The sequence below is a fragment of the Ochotona princeps genome, chromosome 3 (assembly GCF_030435755.1).
Source record: "Ochotona princeps isolate mOchPri1 chromosome 3, mOchPri1.hap1, whole genome shotgun sequence".
In the NCBI taxonomy this organism is placed as follows: domain Eukaryota; kingdom Metazoa; phylum Chordata; class Mammalia; order Lagomorpha; family Ochotonidae; genus Ochotona; species Ochotona princeps.
The window spans coordinates 78,555,697-78,573,798 of NC_080834.1; the positions used below are offsets into that span (position 1 = coordinate 78,555,697).

The 18,102-nt window shown below is 45.1% G+C and overlaps 1 protein-coding gene across 3 annotated transcripts; it reads right to left on the minus strand.

Annotated features, from left to right (window-relative positions):
• Positions 1–396: 396 nt before the first annotated feature.
• On the minus strand, positions 397–17,098 carry NEPRO (nucleolus and neural progenitor protein). 3 transcript variants are annotated; one of them, XM_058661890.1, is made up of 10 exons: positions 16,826–17,098; positions 16,036–16,158; positions 12,945–13,099; positions 9,688–9,767; positions 9,245–9,376; positions 8,841–8,918; positions 7,381–7,742; positions 6,651–6,712; positions 3,472–3,728; positions 397–1,331 (listed from the first exon to the last, which is right to left on the minus strand). In XM_058661890.1, exons 1-10 carry the CDS (start codon positions 17,061–17,063, stop codon positions 857–859), a joined length of 1,962 nt encoding a protein of 653 aa, XP_058517873.1. In that variant the 5' UTR covers positions 17,064–17,098; the 3' UTR covers positions 397–856. The 3 variants fall into 3 exon arrangements, with proteins under 3 accessions (XP_058517873.1, XP_058517874.1, XP_012784596.3); XM_058661891.1 differs by having other exon boundaries at positions 16,036–16,194; positions 16,826–16,913; XM_012929142.3 differs by lacking the exon at positions 16,036–16,158.
• Positions 17,099–18,102: the final 1,004 nt, after the last annotated feature.

Sequence of the window (18,102 nt, forward strand, 5' to 3'; positions counted from 1 at the left end):
AAAACACAACGAGAAAATAACCTTTTGGGGCAACTCCAAAAGCATTTCATATACCCTCCTATGAGATAAGTGATCAATAAGAAATAATGGTTATGACCAGTCCCTGGTAGACAACTTGAGTACCTTTGATGACTCATTCTAAACAAGACAGCATAACCTTCAGAACCTGCAAATTTTGGTATTTTAGAAGTAGATTTATCCATAATGAAGTTTGTAAGGCCGAAGTAGCCTTATAGGTGCTTTCTTACCATGCCCCATTTTCCTTAGGGCTCAAAGTGATTTTTTGTGTTTTGTTTTCTTTAATTTTTAAGTATTTATTTTTATTGGAGATGCAGATCCACCACTTGGGTGCAGGGTCCCAGTGCTTTGGGCTGTCCTTGACTGCTCTTCCAGGCCACAAGCAGGGAGCTGGATGGGAAATGGAACAACCAGGATACGAACCGACTCCCACACAGGATCTCGGCATGTGCAAGGCAAGGACTTTAGCCACTAGGCCAGCACACTTGGCCTAGCACAAAGTTTTTATAACCTTAATTATTTAAATAATTCCCTGAGAAATCATAAAACTATTGACTTTTCCAGTGACCTATCATCCACAGCCAAGGAAGTACATCTGCTTAAAGGCCACCTGTCGCAGATGTTTCTTCTTGATACCTGGTACTTGCTCAAGGCCAAATAAATATTTAAGTGACACATAGCTACAACATTTTATTAAAGTAAACCTCTGAGCAATACTGCCCTAATGCAATTTCTCCCTGAATCCCATCCAAACAGTACTTCAAGATTTTAGCAGTTCCACTTAAAACAGCAGAACATTAAGCCAGCTTAATTGCTTAGAAGTCTCATGTAAGAACACCTAAACTCCCATTAAAGCAAAAATATCATCAATGTCATCCTTCTCTTTAGTGAATCCTGATGTATTACATTTGTTCATCTGCATCATTCTCCATGAATCAGTTTCATGTTCATTGCTTCCTGTGCGGTTTTCTCGAGTCTGTTTCTCTGTGGTCTGTAAGTCCGGATTTACACTTCCACTACTCAAAAGTTGCTTACTCTTGGAGTTCCGGGACAGCTCAGGGCTGCGAACTGCATGGTCAGCCAGCCTCCTCTTGGTGCTAGGATCTGTAGCAATCTCCTGAGTCCCTTGAGAGAACTGCTGAATTTCCTTTAATAGAACTGACTGAACCTTCCTCTGTGGTTTTCTTTGTCTTGGTAGAAATGCATTCTGTGATCTTCTTTGTCTCAGGTGATGCTTTGAAGTTCTGGCACCTGAGCCATGAAGAAGGCAGTTGCAAATGGATGTTTTCATGCATTCTAGTTTCTTTGGCAAACTGCAGGGGACAGAAAGGAAAAATGAGCATTTGTTCAAACGCAGAAAAACACCCTCAATCATGTTTGATACATATTCTTTCTACCAGCTTCGAAGAGAAAAGTATACAATCCCAGAATCAATGAAAAGGAAGCGGAAGTTTAATTCAAATCTGTTTTCATACCACAACTTTCCAGTAAGTCAGGTGGTAGGTAAATGTGTCAATTTTGCTTTCAAAGTAAACTACAACTGCTTGGCAAGGTAGCTTATCGCTAAAATACCTCCATACTTTAGTGCCAGCTAGAGCCTTTCCCTACTCCTGCTAATCTGTTCACAATGTAACAGGAGGGGATACAGGAAAACATCTCAAGTGAAAAAAAACCCTGCCAGTTTATATTACTCCATGTCCAAATAAGCAGTTTCACTTTGGAGTAGGAAATGAACATGAATCTGAATACAGGTGAAGAGGGAGTTTTATATAGAAGAATGAGAAAATGGGCTTCTGGCACAAACTAAAAGTCTTGACCTACCCTAACCGCACTTCCTATTGTGCAATCCACAAGTCTGGAGACAGAACTCCTGACAGCTAGAAGCTTTAGGGCTTTTGCTTCTGAACCAAGCCCACTACCACAGGATTCCTCCACGCCTCACTGAGCCTCCTCACTGGTCATGACAGGTGGATATGAGAGGGTCAGCACAGGTCTGTGCTCACCAACCCACAAGCCTCCGCTCTTCCCTTTGACACATACAGAACTTGGAAGAAGCCCATTAGAAAGAAGCAAATCCTGATCTTTGATTATAAATATCACACACACACACATATAAACATATAAAAAGAATCAGAGAACCTGAATTGAGGTATAAATCTCTAGTTCTAATTCTTCATTTTATATATATATAGAGAGAGAAGGCTTTATATATTATATATAATAGGAATAATATTGCCTACCTCAGAGAGTTATGGTGGGTGTTAGGTAAGTGGTAAAACAGACCAAAAATGTAAAGTATTAATGAAACAGCAAAGCAGCACTACATTAGGGAGTACATACCAATAGTTTCATCAACACACACAAATTTGTGACCAATGTCACATTTGAATTAAAACCCAGTGTTGATCAAAACACTTCTCTCCGTCTTAGAACAGATCCGTTTTGAGGCACCTAATGTGATAACCTCTCCAGCAATTTCATCCCTTTAGAATTCAAGAAGTTTCTGGTAAATGGAACTAAAAGATGTTTTCTTCTACTGCAAATAAATAAATAAATAAATAAATAAATAAACCCTTGAAGTGCACAGATACACAGGGTCTTCAAAACGTTAATGGAAAATTCATATTATGTAAAATCTATGCATGGACTTCAAAAATTTGGGGTACCAAAATAAACATCTTTTAATCCCATTTTTCTGCAAACTTTTTTGGTATTCTCAAAGTCAACAATTTCTCTTTGGTTTTTAATTGAAATTTGTTATATACCAATCTTTTCTGAAACAGAAATATTTTCCATAATTTTAAAAATAAAGCATAACAAATTGTAGAGAGCTAAAGTGGTTTCATGCACAGGTTCCACTATAAAGCCCTGAATAATATGTCTATAAATGTAAATAAGATATTATGTTGTAATGCATGTAGAGAATATTTCTTGAAGGACTTACAATAATTCCATCTATGAATTACATAGCCCTTTGTGACTGAAATTGTTACCATGGCATCTGTTACTTTTTTCAATAAACATACAAAGCCCTGAAGTACCTAACCTCATGTAGGCTTCATGAATTCAGAACCGGGACAGTTTAGCTCCCATGAACGTCACTTCTGACCCTGGCCCGGTAGTCCGGCACAGGCCTTGCGGGAGGCGAGCACCTTCTGCCCGGCTCTGACTCCACACCTCTTCAGCAGTGCACAGCCGGACCACTGCCCACTGGACCACAAGCTCCCTAAAGCCACTGTCTGTTCCATGCAGCTGTAGCCACAGGCCCAACAGACTGTTCTTAATGCTTGCCTCGGCTTACTTTCTTAATGAAACATATGGCCCAGATAACAGAAGCAACAAGAGAAATTACAATTTTACTAAATTCTCTAAATTCTCTAAATTCTCTGGTTTGGATGAATATACTTCTGCACTAGCTGACAACAGAAAAAGGAATCTGTGTGATATGCTCACCTGTAACCTTGAGCTTCCACATGTTTAAGCCGGTTACTTTTCAGAAGTTTGTTACTCAGAAAGGTGGCCTGAGCTTTGAGTTTTTTGCTCCTGCACCATGTAACAGCCACTTGGATTTCTTCTGAGAGTTGTGTGAAAGTCTCAGCTTCTCGGAGTCTTTGCACCAGCCTTTTCGCACCAGGAGCTCGTCTCGCTCTGGGAGAAGGTCTGGCTGTCCTCGCGTTGGGCCGAGAACACTGAAACGCAGAGCTCTTCTCCTGAAATGTTAAGGGTGGGAAAAGCACTGAATGTCACTGACTTGCAAATCTATGACAAGAGGACAAACCACAAACAAACTTTAAGCCTTTTTAAAAGAAGGGATTTAGTTTTTGCTCACTGAGTTTTCCTTTTCTCTTAAAAAACTTAACATTTTATACACTGCTCCTAACACACATGGTTTTTCCCCACTTCTGCACCAAATTCATCTGCAGCTGAGTTCAGCTGAAGCAGGGAATGCTATGTAAATATTTATCATACATACAAGAATAAAACTCCACATGACAGAATACTGGGAGAAGCCCAAGAGAGGGAGAAAGTTTGCTGAGAGAGCTTCCTGTCTCCATCACTGCACTACCACAGCCTGTTTCCACGGAAGCTCCACTCCATGGGCAACTCTCCTAAGTGACGGGTCCTTACTGCCAACACTGGAGGACACGGAGGACAGAGAGGCCTTGCAAAGCACCCGGCATGCTACTCCCATCAGTCAGCTCACAAACACATACTGACCACAGCAGGAAAGGAAAGCAAACTGAAGCAAGCATCTCCTATTCCTCTTCAACCAACTTCTAACAGGAACCTTTGTTTCTCTAACTCCTTCCTTTATCAAGTAAAGTCCAGATTCTGCTAGCTTTCACTATTTCTTTAGAAAAATATGCCACCTCCTACGTCTACTCCTACCCTTCACTCATTCTACTCCCTAGTTCCGAATTTCTCACACTTAAAAAGAGGAACCTGCAGAAAAGTAGGAAACATTAATAAAGAAGCCTATTGGCAATCTATGTCTGGCATGCATATGAAAAGTCTGCTCTGGGACTGGTGTTTGGCACAGCAGTCAGATGCTGCTTGGGATGCCCATGTGCCAAACTGGAGAGCATGGTCTTGTGTACCGGCCCCACTTCTGATTCCAGATCCCTGCCAATGAGCACCCTGTGAGGCAGCACATGATGGCTCAAGTACTTGGGTCCCTGACAACCATGTGGGAGACCCACATTGAATCCTGGGCTCCTGACTCGAGTCTGGCTTAGTCTCAGCTTGACAGGCATGGAGGAAATAAAGTGTGGGTGGAAGATATCTGACTTTGTCTCTCTTCCTCTCACCCTTCAAAATACAAATACATTTTAAAACTTTCTTCAGAAATTAGCTTAGTAGGAAAAAAAGAAAGTCTGTTCTAAATGCAAGCTGAAGAGCTGGTGCTGTGGCCAGCAGATGAAGCCAACCTTGGCATACCCTCCCCCCATTTTAGGGATCCAGGCTGAGTCCTGGATGCTCTACTTGTCACGCAGTTCCCCATACCACACGCCCTGGGAGGTAGCAGACGAGGGGTTCTGAGTCCCTGTCTCTGACATGGTAGACCCAGATTCCTGGCTCCTGGCTTCAACCTGGCCCAGCCCTGGCCGTAGTGCCCATTAGGACATGAAGCAGGAAGATAATCTCTCTGTCCGTCCCTGTGACCCTACCTTTCAAATAAATAAATAAAACCTTTATAGGGGTATAGCTCAGCGGTAGAACATTTGACTGCAAATAAATACTGAAACCTTTCAAAAATAAAATTTGAACATAGTAGTGCTAATTGCTAAAGAGATAGTCATGAATAGCCTTGAGTAAGAGGTACTGCTGATCAGCTTCAAACCTAGCTAATCTACAAACGGGTGGACAGCTTGTATCCAAGTCACCAAGTACCACGGTTATCCTTGAGACACAGAATGGAAAAAAAAACTATTGTGGGAACTGCTGTGACAATAACGAACAGAAACTACCCAGGTGAACTGCCTGCATCCAAAATGCATTCCTGCCCCTTCCTCGTGGTGCAGCTGAGACATGTTTCCTGGCCTTTGTCTCCCTGTTTCCACCCGGAATACGAAAAACAGCAGGAACAGCACCTTTCCTATACGGCTCTTACAAGATTACTTGAGCTGACACAGACAGCACTAAGAACAAATCATCCCTCCCCCAAAGCCAGGGCAGGGAAACCTTTCTCCCTCCTAGAACCATTTGGATATTTCTAGCATCACTCACACGGAATTCAAAACTACCAATGTTAAACCTGCTACAGACCTGCTGAATTTCAAGTCCCTCGTGTGGTCGCCTTGGCAGGGCCAGACCAAATTATTTTGAGGCCTTAGTGAGCTGTGAGCTGGACGTACGCCACCCCTACTCTATACTCATGAACTGCACAGAACATAAATGCAAACTATAGTGCTTGGAAAGTATTCAACTTTACTTAAACAGCTGAAGAATTCTTAAGGGGAAGAAATAACTCAGGAAAGAAGGCAGAGAAAAGCTCTTTTCCAAAGGCAGTGAGTAATAAACACTGAGAAGTGACTGAGGGAAATAGGTGACTCTGATATACTTGACCTGTTTTTAGGGCCAGAACAGCAAAATTTACAGATCCTGCCTGATCAGCGGAACAGTGCCAAGGCCTCACCCTCACAAGAAGAAAGGGAACAGAAACTCCAAAATAAATTATGAGGAAGACAACAAAACGATGACCACAGCTAATAACGCCAATGAAATGCTTTGTCACACTTCAGACTGCTGAATGCTGAGCGTGCACTAAAAACCAGCACAAGCCTCTGAGGTACATACTAATACCATGACAAGGGGATTGAATAAGTCAGGAAACTTCCAGAAAGCAGCAGCTACAACCAAAGCCAGGACTCAGATCCCCTATCAGCACAGCCCATACTCTGAGCAGCAGTACAATTCACACTTGGGATGAGTTTTAGTCATTCTGCAAACGTTCGTGATGACATCCCACTAACTGAACTGACTGCAGACTGTCTGGAAGTCTCTGCTGAAAATCAAGAAGACACCAGGCTTAGAGCCGGGGAGAAACAATGGGCAGGGTCCCACCCCTGAGGAGCAGCATCCTCTACAAGTTAGCAGAACTCAACAAGAGTATCAAATCAAGCTGAACAGACCTGGGTAGCTCTGTGTTTCAGCTGTTTGCAGAAAACTCTCACATCAAAATCTGAGGACTTTTCTGTGGAGATGGAAAAAAAATTAGACACAAAACCTTAGTCATATTATTTTCAAATTTACAACAAATTGATAAGTGTGTGACATTTCTTGCCAAATTACAAAAGAAAGTTACATAATGTAAGCAAAGAACTATCACAAAATAGCAAAAACAAGTAACCTTAAGTGTTCAAGCTTAGGAAAAAAAAAAAAAAAAACCAACATGCTACACTTCGCCAAAGATAATCCACAGGTGGGGCCTGTATGGTGGTGCGCAGGTTAAGCTACCACCTGAGATGCTGGCATCGCAGACTGGAGTGCCAGTTGGAGCCCTGGCTGCTCTACTTGGATCCAGCTCCCTGACAGTGTGCCCGGGAAGGTAGCAGATGATGGTTCTAGTACTCTAGGTCCCACGACCCACAGGGGAGAACCGCAAGGAGCTCTGGGCTCCTGGCTTCAGACTGGGCCAACCTGGCTACTGCAGCCACTTGGAGCGAGCCAAGGAATGTTAAGATCTGACTCTCTCTTTTGCTTTATCCTCTGCCCTTCAAACAAATAATTTTTTTTTTTTAATTGGGGGTAAGTGGGTTGAAGACAACCAGCAAGAGTTGAAACTAAGAATGGAGAGGTTGAGCTACACCCTGCATACTTCTTTCCTCCTAGTTAGAATGTGTGCTCTACGAAGCAGCTTACCTTTGCAGACCTGGCTACTCGTCACTGGCTGTCCCAGGTCCGGAACATTCTGCAGGTCTATCTTCATCTGTTTGGCCTTTTCGGAAATTTTACGTAAGGTTTCTTCACCAGACCTTGGTGACTGTTCTTTTGTTAAAAACAGTCTATTGAGCAATTTAGTTACTCCTTTAGCTGCAAGCGTCGTAGGTAATTTTTGCTGAAAAATGTCAAAATAGGGCTGCCCTAGAAACTCAGCAATATTGGAAGGAAAGGTAAAATCTTTGAAGTAAGGCATTGGTTGAATCCTAGAAACCACTTGAAGCAATCCAAATAATGGCTCATATAAGGAAACCAACCTTCTCAAGATACCTTTATAGAGAACCCTAGAGAAAGAAACAGCAGCTTGTGAGTCAGCTACATTATAATATACAATATGATAAACTGTATGATAAAAAGACAAATAAACAACTATCAACCTCTAGCAAAATAATTCTTTTAATTTACAATACACATTTGCAAATAGCTAGATAAGCCCAATCCAAATAGAAACTCCAACTACAAAACATTACTCCAAAAAAAGAAAAAAAAAAATATATATATATATATATATACACAGTACAACATGAAGAGATGTGACAGAGATGCCCGTCAAAATTCTAGTATGGTTTTATCTGTATGGTGAAATTATAGGCAACTTTCTTTACACCCTCCATTTTCAATATCCTAAATTAATCAAACAGAAGTTCCAGCCAACAATTAAAGTTGTTTTCATTACAAAATAACAAAAGTCTGATGTTTTTAAAATAGTTATTCAAACACTGTTATGTCCAATTCAAAATCAACAAGATTTTAAAAATGAAGAGAAGAGCACTCAGCACTTAAAATATCCAGAGAAAGACCATCAAGGTAAAGTTTCAATCTCAGAAGGCAAAGAATGTTGCACTTGCTTACTTTTTTTATGTTTTATCATATTCAAATTAGAGATCTTAATTATTTCAAAAGGCCAAATCATATCTTACAAACACCCACACTGCCTTTGGCTACCAGGTCAGTTTCACAGTATATACTGAGACATGCAATAGGATGTCTGTGTAATCTCCAAGTGTTGTCAGAGTTCTTTAGAGCGGCCAAATATGCCTCAGAAAGCAAAGGTTCTTCCAGAAGAAATAAATGTGAGGTCTAAGAAAGGTATTTCTCCTTGTCATTAAAAATTAGAAAGCAAAAGTTAGAAATAACCAAGGTGACAGTCAGCCCATTGTTTTAAGCAGCCTAACTGTACTGTGACCAAGCCAACGATTTGATACTCATCCTAGAAACTCACCTGTTTAGTTGTTCTGCGGTTGATCTCATGATTACAAATATAAAGTTTACCTCTCTGATATTACTCTTAGCACACAGCTTTCAAACGACCCCAAAAATACTCTGGTTTCTCTTCAAAGAGGTTACAAAACCAACAAAGGACTTCCAGGGCTGATACATACCATAACCTGCTCACTAGCCCAACCATCACAAGGTTTAAAATAATGAACTCCTGCAAACCTAGATGCTTCACAGTCAAGCTGGACAATCAGTTAAGGTGAGAAAACAAAGCCAAAATCATTTCGGTTTTATGGGTTTTTTTTTCTTAATAACATAAAAGAATAGATGTATTTCAAATACAAAGTATCATTTGGAAAATATTAAAGCCTTAAAAATGTCTTATTTAGGTCATGGAAACTACTTATTTTCTGAGGTTTAGTTTCTAAGATTAAGAAGTTCAGCTGCCAGTACACTTTGGATAAACACACCAAGTCAGAGACACAGAGGCAGGCATTCCTGGCCATGGCCCCATCAGGCAGCTGCAGGGGAGCCTGAAAAGAAGCTTTGTCACTGGGTCCAAGGATACAGGAAGGCCTTGCAGCAGCGGTCCAGCAGGCGGAGCAACAGCTTGCAGGCTCCCAGCACCTTCAGCAGCACCAGCTCCAGCAGTGGCTGGCTGGGGAGGACACGCATGTCGGGAGGGGCAGGCCGATTCTCACTGGACACAAACAGAAAAGCACATTACTTTACTTCTTGAGCAGTTCTCAAGGGCTGACTTGTGTTTACGTTCATTCCAGATTGATACGCTAAGTGAAAATCCACTGAGATCTCAATGTAACCTACCATGACCAAGATTGCAATTGCATTCCAGGTCCTCGCACAGACCAACACGAGATTTATTCCCACACCCACTAGGTGCTTAGGTATCATTGGTTCTACTCCTACAACATGTAGAAGAAGGTCCAAAGGGAGACCGTAGAACTTCATAATGCCCAGCCCACTACATCACAGTGCATTTGAACCACATACTCGGAAGAAAACAGCACTGACAGATCTTGAATAGCACCCTCCAAGTTCATCTTTTTCAAGCGTTTTAAACATTGTTCCACCTGAAAGACAAAAAAAAAAAAAAAAAATAGCTCCAAGTTGTACACTTATGCATGCAGTCCGTATCTAGTGTGATCAAGACAGTAAAAAGATCAAGACTCAAAAACGGGAATATGCTGAATATCACAGAGCAACTTTCTGTACAGGTAAAGAAATTTCAAGCCAAAGTACTGCCTCTGGTTATAAATCTGTCATTCATTCAGCCAAACAAATTTATCAAATCACACCAGCACGACCTGTTTTTCTTCATAGCACTCGCCATCTGATGCCTGATTACCTGTGGTTCTCCCAACAACATGCCTCTCAAGGAAAATACATGTTGTCAATTTTGTTGAACACTGTAACCCAGTTCTTTAGACAGCATTAAATAGGTACTCTATAACATCCTTAATATTCAATATGTATTTTTTTAATATAAGAGCCACACATTTGTATAAAACACAGCAAGAACCCTGGAGTTCACAGGCTACAAGGGCCAGGTATGTCACTGCATCAGACTGAAAAACAGGAAGATCTCAACAGGAACATATCCTGCTGGAGCCACATATGTAATACAATAATTTGAAAATCAGGGGATGACACAGTGGCTCATCTCTACCTGCAAGTACTAAAATCCCATGTGGGCACAGGTTCATGCCCCGGCTCCTCCACTTCCCATCCAGCTCCCTGCTTATGGCCTGGGAAAGAGGTGAATGGCCTAAGGCCTTGGGACCTGCATCCATGTGGGAGAGCAGGATCCTGGCTTCTGGTCTCAGAAGAGCGCAGCTCCAGCCACTGTGGCCATCTGGGGAGTGAACCGGCTGATGAAAGCCCTCTCTGTGTTTCTCCTTCTCTCTGTAAATCTGACTTTCCAATAAAAATAAGTCTTTTTAAAAAAATTATTAAGGGCCCGGCGGCGTGGCCTAGCGGCTAAAGTCCTCACCTTGAAAGCCCCGGGATTCCATATGGGCGCAGGTTCTAATCCCGGCAGCTCCACTTCCCATCCAGCTCCCTGCTTGTGGCCTGGGAAAGCAGTCGAGGACGGCCCAAAGCTTTGGGACCCTGCACCCGCGTGGGAGACCCGGAAGAGGTTCCTGGTTCCCGGCATCAGATTGGCGCATACCGGCCCGTTGCGGCTCACTTGGGGAGTGAAACATCGGATGGAAGATCTTCCTCTCTGTCTCTCCTCCTCTCTGTATATCTGGCTTTCCAATAACAATAAAATCTTAAAAAAAAAAATATTAAAATAAAATAAAAGTTCTGAATTCTAATTTAACAATACAACCTTCAGAATAGCAGAGACAACAGTCCTGAAACTCCCTATAGTCATTGCTTACCTTTGTAAGTGAACTATGGTTAAAAAAAAAAAAAAAGAAAAAGAAAAAGAGAAACAAACCAAAACACTTAAGAACTTTAGCAAGGAAGAGAGCTGTCTCTCCTCAGACTCAGGGAAGACCAATCAAGAAGAAACTATTTCCTGTGCTCTGTGAAGGGAATGAGAAATAGAAACAAGAGGTATAAAAAATGAGGACTTCAATTTTACTAATGATCAGAAAAACATTAACTTCAAATGAGAATACCACAATATGCACCGTGGGAAGAAGAGTATTGCTGTCAGACAGTGCCCAATGGGAGTGAGAGCGCAGCTCTCCCCAGGCGGACCTGGAGAGAGCCGGGTAACCTAAATGCACAGGACCAGGCCAGCCAGGCGTCACAGGGACGTCAACACGGTCAACCCTTGGATGCACAAGTTCAGGCTGGCAGGAAGGGCAGAGATTTGAAGGTGAGAGGGAAGTCCAAGCTAAAAGACTCAGAAGCCAGATCAAAGCAGATCTTGTCTTTATACAGGACACAGCAGAGAACCATGAAAAATCAAAGTTGTGCTTCAGGATGATTCACTTTGGCTTTGGTGTATGCCAAGTGTAGGAAAGACTGAAAGAGGACACAGCTGTCAGGATAGCGAGAAAACTACAAGCTCCTGAGGCCCTAAAAAAAAAAAAAAAAAAACCAGCAGCCAGAACTAAGGAAGGAACAAAGGCAGAGAAAGTTCTGACCTGTCAATGAACTCCATGGGAGAGCTACAGGAAAGGAAGAAGCACACAGTATCAAATTGTTAACAATGGGTGATTATTCACAACCTGAAGTCCATCCCCCAGAAGAGACCAGTCTGTAAGATTAGAGACCCGGGTTGGGCCCAGCGGCAGAGCAACTAAAGTCCTCGCCTTGAATGCCCCGGGATCCCATATGAGCGCAGGTTCTAATCCCGGCAGCTCCACTTCCCATCCAGCTCCCTGCTTGTGGCCTGGGAAAGCAGTCAAGGATGGCCCAAAGCTTTGGGACCCTGCAGCCACGTGGGAGACCCAGAAGAGGTTCCTGGTTCCCAGCTTCGGATCGACACAGCACGGCTGTTGCGGTCACTTGGGGAGTTAACCATCGGATGGAAGATCTTCCTCTGTCTCTCCTCCTCTCTGTATATCTGACTTTGTAATAAAAAAAAAAATAGATAAATCTTCAAAAAAAAAAAAAAAGATTAGAGACCAGGGCTGTGCACACAACCCAACCGTACAAGCACCAGCACCGAGCAAAGCACTTGACACAAAGGATATTTAAAAAACATTCACCAGGTGGCTGCAGTTCTAACCTGCACAATTAACAAGGGACAGGTGAATGTCCAGACAAGGAAGCCACCCTGAGCTGGAGGGACCAAGTTCATCTGAAGCTCAAAAAATGATGTGAAACCACTGCAGACCGCAGCTCTCCGCACCTCTGCCCATCCACTCCAACACACTACTGACTAGATGCTGCTGCCACCTGAGCCTTTGCTTTTGTATTTTTTTGGCCTTTTGGGTTTTTTCTTTTCTTTTTGAAACTGTTTCATAATGTCCAACACTTTGTCTTGATCAAATCAGCAGATCACTGCATCTTTGAACTGGGCAAAGTCACTGTTGCTACAGCTTGCATATAATGAAGAATATTTTTACTTATCCACTAGAAACAAGACCTGCAAAGAATTCATCGAAACATGATTTTCTTTTCACAAAAATCATTTCTGTAATGCTTTCAGGAAAAAAGCCCACTGTGGGGCGTGCACCTGTAAGTCACAAATCATTTCCTGACATTCCCACACATAACAAAATACTGAGGTGCGTGACCTACATCACAAGAAACTGGCTGTGCCTCCCCCCTAGGTCTCCCCTCACCTGCTTGAGAGCGAGGTGCGGCTTGTGGCGGCCCATTCGGTTGTGATGGCTGTAAAGGACTGCGCACAACACATCCGCTTCAGCATCCAAGACCTGGCTCTTCAGAGATAAAGCAACGAGGTTGCATTCTTTGATGACAGCCGCAACGCAAACATCTAAGACAAACACATTTAACAACACTCAGTCCGCATCTCCACGCTAAGGGTAACACAGAAGTTACATTGAAAGCAGCATCTCTCCTTCTCCACTTTCATGGAATCACATTAATGCAATCAGCCTCAACTATAAGAACCCAATCAAGGATTCCAAGTACATGAGAAGGTGGAAAATGGTGATGGGTGATATGAAGCCCAGGAAATCACAAGACAACATGTGTTACAAAGGAATGCCTATATCACATTTCATCAGGATTTTAATCTCCCACAGTACACCGCACTCATTTGGTGCACCTCCCCAAGTTGCTTGAAGGGGGGCACACAAATGCTTCTCTTAATTCCCCAGTTTGCAATGAGCACGAGCAAGATGGAGTCAAGTTCAAAGTGAAAGGACCTGCATTAGATACCAGGTGAAGAACACACAGCTGGGGGCCGACACTGTGGCACAACAGGTTAAGCCTTACCTAGGATTGCGACTGGCACCCCCTGTCTACAGCCATACCACCCTGAACCTGCCCCATTTCATCTGACTGGCACCCCTGTGCGTACTGGCTGGAGTCCCAGGTGCTCCGCTCCCCCAGGGGAGACAGTGCTCAAGTTCCAAGCTCCTGGCTTCAGAGGATGAAAAAACCTCTCTCCCTCGCTCCATAACCACCTTTCAAATATATAAAATAAACATGCATTTTTTTGAAAATGATGCTGTTTATAATAACACCATAAAATCTTAACTATCAAACATCTTTTTAAATGAACACAACTACATTCACATTGCAGAGTATTACTGAGATAAGTTAAATTAGATCTCAATAGGGAAATGGAGGGATACAACATACATATGGATTAGAAAAATCAATAAAAACTTCTCAATTCTTCACAAACGAAATTCACAGATTCAATGCAATCATAATTGAAAGCCTAAAAGTTTGAGGTTTTGGACGTTTTCTATTTGTGGAAATCAAATTGGTTTCAATTTGAGAAACATAGCAAGCTAAAATTAATCAAGATCCGTAAATAAAAAAAGAGAGAGAGATGTATTTATTTTACTTGAAAAGTCAAGAGTTGCAGTGAAAGAGGGAGAGACACAGAGAGACAGAGAGGTCCTCGATCTACCGCTTCACTCCCCAAGTGACCACACGGACCAGAGCTGGTCTGCAACAAGGATGCAGGAGCCCAGGACCTGGGCCATCCTCCGCTGCTTTCCCAGGCCACAGGCAGTAAACCGGATTAGGAGGTAGAGCAGCCAAAACACAAACCGGCACCAATACACAATGTCAACACCTTCAGGCTGAAGATTAACCTGTTATGCCAATGCACTGGCAATGTCTTACAGCATTAAAGAGAATAACAAATTCTTTTTTTTTTTTTTTTAAAGATTTATTCATTTTATTACAGCCAGATATACAGAGAGGAGGAGAGACAGAGAGGAAGATCTTCCATCCGATGTTTCACTCCCCAAGTGAGCCGCAACGGGCCGATGCGCGCCGATCCGATGCCGGGAACCTGGAACCTCTTCCGGGTCTCCCACACAGGTGCAGTGTCCCAATGCATTGGGCCGTCCTCAACTGCTTTCCCAGGCCACAAGCAGGGAGCTGGATGGGAAGTGGAGCTGCCGGGATTAGAACCAGCGCCCATATGGGATCCCGGGGCTTTCAAGGCGAGGACTTTAGCCGCTAGGCCACGCCGCCGGGCCGGAGAATAACAAATTCTTTAACATAAAGACAAAGAAAAGCAGCAGCTAAAAGCAGGTGATATCATTGTTGTGCCAATCCTAAGCTACATGGAGGACTTTGGTGAATAACAGGGATGAGAATGGCAAGAAGGCTTCCTGACAACAGGAAGGGGGCTGCTAACAAGGAGTAGATTTAAAAATGGAACACAACGTTCTTCAAAGAGCAGGTATAGCCCTGAACCAAGTTTCAGATGCCCAGTCTGCGAAACACTAGCTTATCAGGCAAAGTCGCAGGCCAGATGGGAGTTATTAATGGTGCCATCCTCTTCCACCTGTTGTTAACAGATAATAATGGCTCACAGAAGTTTCATGCTCTCTGGAAATTTGTATATTCAATTATTAAACCGTATTTATAAACATGCATTTTTAAAATACATAATTGGCCTTAGGCATCCATAGGTTTTTGCATCTATGGATTCAATTAACCATGGATCACAAATCAGCGAAACAAACTTGTCACCTGTAATAAACAGATGTACACTTTTTCTAGTCATTATTCCCCAAACCACTATAGTAGTAACAACTATTTACAAAGCATTAAGCAGCTTTGCAGCATTAAGTAGTCATCTCAAGTTAACAAAACCAAGGAGGAAGGGCAGGCAGGGCCCAGGTTCAGTGGTTGGATCACCCCTTGGGAGGCCCGAACCCCAGATAAGCCTGGTTCGAGTCCCAGGTCTGTGGATGGCCATCCAGCCTTCTACTCCTGGGCAGCACAGCGACTCAGGGGCTTGGCCCTGCACCCACGTGGGCGACCGGGATGGATTCCCAGCCTCCCACTTCAGCAACAGCCCAGCCCTGCCTGTGTGGGAACACGTGGAAAGCGAATCGGTAGATGAAACATCTCTTACTGCCCCAACTATATGGAAAACTGGCTACCTCGGAAATGGGTGGCAAATTCCCCACGCCTCACAGGAATGCTCTTAACCCTTAAGGCAAGAGTAACCTGCAACCTGCGTCGCACGGGCAGCTGAGGAGGCGCTCTGACAGGTTGGGAGCGTTTACACTGCAGTTAAGACAGAAGTGCTGGGGTCCCGCCCGCGACTGCTGGAGGGGCCCGGGAGAGCAGGCGCACCCAGGCTGCGCACCCAAACCCCGCTCCCCTCAGCCCCGGGCCCCGCGCCAAGTCCCGCCCCGCCCCACATGCGCCCGCCGGACCCCGCAGCCTCCTCCGGAAACGCTGGCCCCGCTCGCCGGGTGCCTCACTCACCGAGGCCCGCGCCGGAGTCCCGCACGGTCACCGTGCTGCAGCTCCCCGCCCTGGGGATCCTCACGCGGTTCCACGGCTCCTGGCCCAGCAGCACCTCAGCCATCTTGAGGGTGGGAGAAGGGCCTGACAAGGGCGGAGCAGCGCGAGGTCAGGCGGAGCCTGGAGGCAGGGGGCGGGGCCTGGAGGCAGGGAAACGGGCCTGGAGTTGGGCGCGGGCGGGGGCGGAGCCTGGGGCTGGGCGGGGCCCAGTGCAGAGGGGGCGGTGCTGAAGCTGAGCGCAGGCGGGGGCGGGACCTGAAGTTGGGCGGGACCCAGGGTACAGGGGGCGGTGCTGACACCGAGTCCTGGAAGGGCATGGGGGGCCTGGAGCTGGGCGGGGCCTGGAGCTGAGCGGGGCGCAGTGCAGAGGGGACGGTCCCCAGTTTACAGGTGGTGGTGCTGAGACCCAGTCCTGCAAGGGCCGGGGCGGGGCTTCAGTTGCCCCGAGTAGTTTTGCGGGGCTCAGCAGGGCCAGGAAGCAGCGTGAGGCTGGGATGAGCAGCACAGAGGCTGTGAGGGATCCAGACATCATCTTGTGGCTGCATATCAAAATCTCAGGGGCTGGGGAAGATCACCCCACCTGTATTTAATCAAAATGTCAGGGAATGGAGTGCTCGGACCACAACCAAGGTGGCAGCTGTGTGCTTTACACGCATGGAAACAGAGATATACCCCCAACTCAGCGTCAACCACTAGTGGAAAAGGTAGGGGCATGCACACGTGTGGGATCTGTAAGGAAGGTGTGATTTACTCTCAAGCTGCTCATCACCTCTGTCCTTCGCCAGCGGCCAAGAGGTGGTAATCCAAGCTCTACTGGCTCTTTCTGATACCCTTATTTTGTCTGCGAGGCAGAGGGTGTGTAATGGCTCCTGGGTGTCATTTCTACTCAGCCACACTAAGGCAGGGTTAAGTGCCTGGTGTCTTGGTATTGGAGGGGCAGCAGGCGGGCTGAGGCACAGCCTGCATAGCTTCTGAGTCTTGCTTTGCATGGACTGGCTCTGTGGTCTCAGGAAAGCTACTTTCCAGGCCTCAGTGTTGCCTGTGGATAAAGTGATGACATTGACCTCATCTGGGCCTAAGCTGCTCTGCAGTACCTGGCATCAAAGCAGTCACATGTCCTCATACTGTTGATGCTACAACTGCTATGTAAAATATTCCCTCCTGGAACCCTTTAAATGCCCTGTGTACCCTGCCCGGGCCATGGAAATACATTCCCCCTCCCACAGCACCTTTTGTGATTCTTCCTGAACACTCCATCTTCACCCCCCACCCACCCACGACCTTCCACAGAGACCCCTGTAGGCCCTCCCGCAGTGCCCCATGGTGGTCTGCAGGTAGGTTCCCAGGTGGCTGGAAAGAGCACAAAGCTCTCTCCAGTTTCTGGGGGTGAGAAGTAAAATCAGTCTGCATGTGCTACTATTAGCAGGGCAGGCTCTTGGAGGGCCTAGGTACGGGCTGCCTGCCTGCCTCTCCCAGCTTCTAGAACTTGCCTTCATTCCCAGCTTGTGTCCCAGGCCTGTGCCTTCAAAGTCAATGATAAAGCATCTTCCAGTCTCCCCCCTCCTTCCTCTCCATGACCCTCCTGCTTGTGGGCCCAACACAATGGCTCAACTGGCTAATCTTCCATCTCCAAGCACCAACATCCCATATGGGCTCAAGGTTGTGTCCCAGCTGCTCCACTTCCTGTCCAGCTCCTTGCTTTGTGGCCTGGGAAAACAGAGAAAAATGGCCTGAGACCTTGGGCCACTGTACCCACATAGGTCGACACCCAGAAGAAGCTCCTGGCTCCTGGCTTCAGGTCAGCTCAGCTAGGCTGATGTGGCCGCTTGGGGAGTAAAACCAGCAGATGGAAGATCTTCTTTCTCTGTCTCTCCTTCTCTCTGTAAATCTGCCTTGTCCACAAAATAAATGAATCTTTGAAAGGAAAATAAAAAAGGAGGAGGAGGCGGCTCTCTGACGGAGAGGCCGTGAGCGACGTGGTGTGAGGCAGGCTGTGCTCGGGTTGCTGTAGCAGTTTGTATGCGGACA